The following is a 4,621-nucleotide window of genomic DNA, read 5'->3' as shown; positions in this document are numbered from 1 at the left end:
TATTTCTTGTCACGTTCGTAAATTGTTGGCATATTTGTAACTGCGCATTTCATACAAGGAAGTCTAAATATTCAAACAAAAAACTGGTTGGACCTTTTCTTCTTGCTGCCAGACTCTCTGCAGGTTAAAAATTATTAAAAATCTGCAAGAGTATATAAATGATGGAGGAATACAGCTTTGGGAAAAACCCCTCTTAGATAAGGTAACTACAGGAAATCTAAATTACACAATCAATTTACACTTAACATTGAATTCTTATGTTTCTTGAAAATTTAGCAGTAAATGACAGAGTTCTTTTCAAGGTTATTGGATTTTTATTTCCGAATGATATTTTTTTATCCATACATTATAATGGTTAACAAAAGTCATCGATTAGTGCTAACCCGTGAAATCAAAGTCCTGGGAGTGCTGAATCGAGTTGACGTCTTCCAGTAAATAGTGGAATCGATCCATAAGTTAACTATCATATTATATATATATATATATATATTCTATGATAAATCCCGATGAAAACCATATATAAGTAATGAATCAATGTCTACTTAGTATAGTTAGTATAGCCCGTTATGCATAAATTATCCCAAGTTTCCCACAATCGTTGATTTCCTGGCATACTATACTAACTAGACAGTGATTCCTTATATTTCCATTCCCTTGTGAATTAAAAGTGTTGATTTAGATTTTAAAAATGTAGACATAGATAAAGGTAGCTGCACGAGATTAACATGCATATTTGGCCTCTTTAACGTCAGACAAAGAGACAAATGCGCACGAGATTTGCATGTGTATTGGGCTCCTCAGCTCCTGACCTATCACCTTGCCCAAAATCCGGTAAAATCATCCAGAAATCAACACTGTTATCTTTTTAACAGTTATCACAGACAAAAAATAGAAATGGAAATATACCGGGTATATTTTGAAAATGATTTTTCAACTTATTCTATTAACGAAACAATATAATTAACACATGATATAGGATAGGAATAGATCGACTTTGATATACTCTTGGATAATGAATAACGTTAATTTCCAACTGCTTTTTATTATTTCATGTGACTTGTAGCCGTCTTTTGATCTGTTCTTTAAAAATAAAATATTCACTTTTTATCTTGTATGAAAACAAAACAGTACTACTAATGTAAGTAGTATTTTCTGTTCATAAACTTGATTCTTTACCGCAAAATGCTTGCATTACTTATTAACAGTTCAACTACTTCATATCTAAACAGATTTCTTTGTTAGAGTTACTTTCTGAAGTCTGTTATCATGAAAGATCCGTCCCACTGAAAAATTTCAAAGTTGATAACCACAATCATACAAGAATATCCCTTTCAATAATAACGATCTACTATTTTAAAAGATTAAACATTACCTCATTACCCTACATAGACACCTGATACAACCCCTGAAACTTCCATAGTCTGTTTTTTTTTTGTTTTTTGTTTGTTTTTTTTTTTTTGCTTTGTTCACTGAACTTTTTGTATTTAAGAAAATATTTCTGTTCGTTATCATCGCTTTTTCTTTTCTAAAGGAACTTGTTTTTAAGTCCAAAGTTTGCCATTGTGATTAAACTAGCTGAAAAACAAACCGAGGAGTATTTTTTAAAAAAGAAATAATTCAATTGAAATGTTCAGAGCAGTGACAGACCAAAGATTTATACATTTTAAAGTAGCGAAGAACAAGCAAACTTTTACCGTTGAGGTGTTTCCACCCTCACAATTTTAATGGTTCAAAGAACAAAAACTCCTTTGATATACTTTAAAATTTCCAATGATTGCAAAAAATGTATAGGTCGCCATATTATTTAAGATGCGAAACATAAATAAACAGAAGTGTATGTCAACATAAAAAAATAGCACATTTTTTTGTAAACAAATTATGAAAAATATGTAAAAACTGGTTAAAATGCATAATTCTGATGCTGAATGTTCATAATTACTTCCTACTTATAAGATACATTTGAATTGTGAATATCAGGGAAACTTTCTTACATTAGAAGTACAATGAAGCAAATGCCTGAATGAAGAGACCTTAGAAGGAGTTATTGCCCTTGTCAATATTTTTAAAACATTGAATAATTGATCAAATAAATAAAATATGCATTTTAAAAATTCTTTTACTTAACAATATTTATCATTACACCTATTGTAAAGCATTCTTCCAAAAGATATTGTTCTATTAGGTATGAATTTAAACTAATTACAGGGTTTCCAAAAACGTATGACATCATAGGAGGGTTGAATTACCTTAACTTTTTCTGATTATCTTAGATAACATGCAGATAATGTTTTTGTTAGATACATGTTATTGTTTTAGCACATAGATCGAAATATCTACAAAACCCCACTGATGCTTAAAAACTCAATGCTTTTTTCGGGTGGTGATAATAAAAACGCATTCACTCTTATACATGTATTGTCAAAATTGCTAAATTATGAATATTTCCTTAAAAAAATAGAACTTCTGTCAGCTTAGTAAAGTTTACTTGTTCATTTAATCCTTTCAGATTATACTAAACCAGATACTAAAACTGCATCATTATGTCTAGAATTTGCACGAGGATTTTCCCATTGATACTAGTGCTTGTGATGGTTTATTGTATTCAGTACAAAATGGCAACTAAATTACCTTTCTTCAACAAAGAAATGTCTGAAGCTTTCTCCAGAGCTAACAAGAGATTCATGCTAAATCTACTGAGACAGTTGCCATCAGAATCCAATATCTTCTACTCGCCGTTCAGCATTTCAACAGCCCTAGCAATGGTTCATATGGGGGCAAGAACAGAAACCCTGAAAGAAATGACTCAAGCCCTTCACTTTGAGGAAATGGACAAAGTTGTCCATACAGCATTTGGCTCTTATCTTGATTTTTTGTCAAAGGAAACTGGTGATTGCACCCTTAAAACTGCCAATAGAATTTATCAAAGCATGAGGTTGAAACCTGAAGAATCTTTCCTAGAAGACTGCAACAAACATTTTAAAACTACTTTAGAGACCATGGATTTCTCCAAGTCTGAAGCAGCAAGCAAGAAAATGAATTCCTGGGTCAGCCAGCAAACTGATAATAAAATCCAAGATCTGATTCCAGCAAGTGCGCTGAATGAATTTACATTCATGGTTCTAGTAAATGCCATCTACTTCAAAGGAAACTGGGACAGAAAATTTGAAAGCGAGTTCACACAAGTAATGGAGTTTCGGAACACCAAAGAAGAAATTGACACAGACATGATGTATCAAAGAGCCTATTTTAATTACTGCCACTTGCCACACTTAATGCTTAGTGCACTTGAGCTGCCATACAAAGGAAAAACCCTGAGCATGCTGATTCTACTTCCCATAACTGTAGATGGTATCGAGCATCTAGAGAAAAATTTAACAGAATCTGCCTTCAAAACTACAGTCAGTAACCTAAGGGAGAAGAAGGTTGCTGTGTATCTTCCGAAATTCAAAATGGAGTCGACCTTTCCGTTGAAGCCATATTTGACAGCCTTGGGTATGCCTTTAGCATTTGACGCGGACAATGCTGATTTCACAGGCATGAACAAAGATGAAGTTATTTACATTAGTGAGGTTTTCCATAAAGCCTTTGTTGATGTAAACGAAGAAGGAACTGAAGCTGCCGCAGCTACGGGACCCGTTGTGGAGCCTTCATGTATGGAGATGACAGCAGAGTTTCGGGCAAATCACCCTTTTCTGTTTTTCATTCGCGATACGGTTAATGACGTCATTCTGTTCGCTGGGAGATTTTACAAACCTTCTAGCGCCTCTTTAAAGGACGAACTTTAGCTTAGAATGCTGTTAATCAAAACAGTAATATTCATTTGATTGCTGAAGGACTTGGAATTTTTGCTTATCATTTAAATTAATGTAATAATCTTATCGTTTATTTTACTTGTTGATACTAGAAATTCAAATATCTTGAAAAGATGGTTTAAATATTAAAAAGTATAACGCTGACTAAACAACATTATTATCCCTTTTTGTTCAATTTCAATGTAACCTAATGAACTGGAAAACTACAATAAGATGCATACATGTAATTTAATTATCGGTTTAACATTTTATTAAACGAGTGATTGAAAAAGACAATGCCTCTGGTCTTTCCGTGTTTCAAAAATAATGCGATCAAAATTAATCTTATTGATACTATCATCAAATGATATTGTGTGCTTGAATAAGTGAAAATTTCATTAATATTCAAATACAATAAATATAAGAAGAAAGTGTACATGGCCAATGGTTAAAATGTTGGGGTTTTCAATTAAGACGATTATCTTCTTTAAAAAAGCCATAACCTGACAACACTTATACGTGTCATAAATGGAGCAGTTGAGGTCATTGTTGATAATCTAAGAGACACTACGAGAAGTGAAAAGCTGGACAGTTATTTTATAAGAAATAGGATACCCTCATGGGTGTCGTTGTTAAAACTACAGCGCAAAGTCTATCTGGGCTGTGCAGCGGGTATATACGATCTGCTACAGATGATCTCATAAAATGTGTATTATCCAATTTCCATTCCGACGTCGATACGATATATCCTGGTGAGCTTGAGATAAAAGATACCACAGAGTCTGACACATCTGTTTAATACTTGGATATTTTACTTGAAAAAGACGTTA

At 32.8% G+C, this 4,621-nt stretch overlaps 1 protein-coding gene across 1 annotated transcript; it reads left to right on the top strand.

Moving 5' to 3' along the window:
* On the top strand, positions 1-3,966 carry LOC134250208 (serpin B8-like). The gene is made up of 2 exons (XM_062732566.1): positions 1-202; positions 2,507-3,966. Exon 2 carries the CDS (start codon positions 2,541-2,543, stop codon positions 3,783-3,785), a length of 1,245 nt encoding a protein of 414 aa, XP_062588550.1. The 5' UTR covers positions 1-202; positions 2,507-2,540; the 3' UTR covers positions 3,786-3,966.
* The last annotated feature ends 655 nt before the right edge of the window (positions 3,967-4,621 follow it).

The sequence above is a fragment of the Saccostrea cucullata genome, unplaced genomic scaffold (genome assembly GCF_032062105.1).
Source record: "Saccostrea cucullata isolate Sc308-1 unplaced genomic scaffold, CSIRO_AGI_Scuc_v1 ctg1277, whole genome shotgun sequence".
Classification (NCBI taxonomy): domain Eukaryota; kingdom Metazoa; phylum Mollusca; class Bivalvia; order Ostreida; family Ostreidae; genus Saccostrea; species Saccostrea cuccullata.
This window is presented reverse-complemented; position numbering and strand designations above follow the sequence as displayed.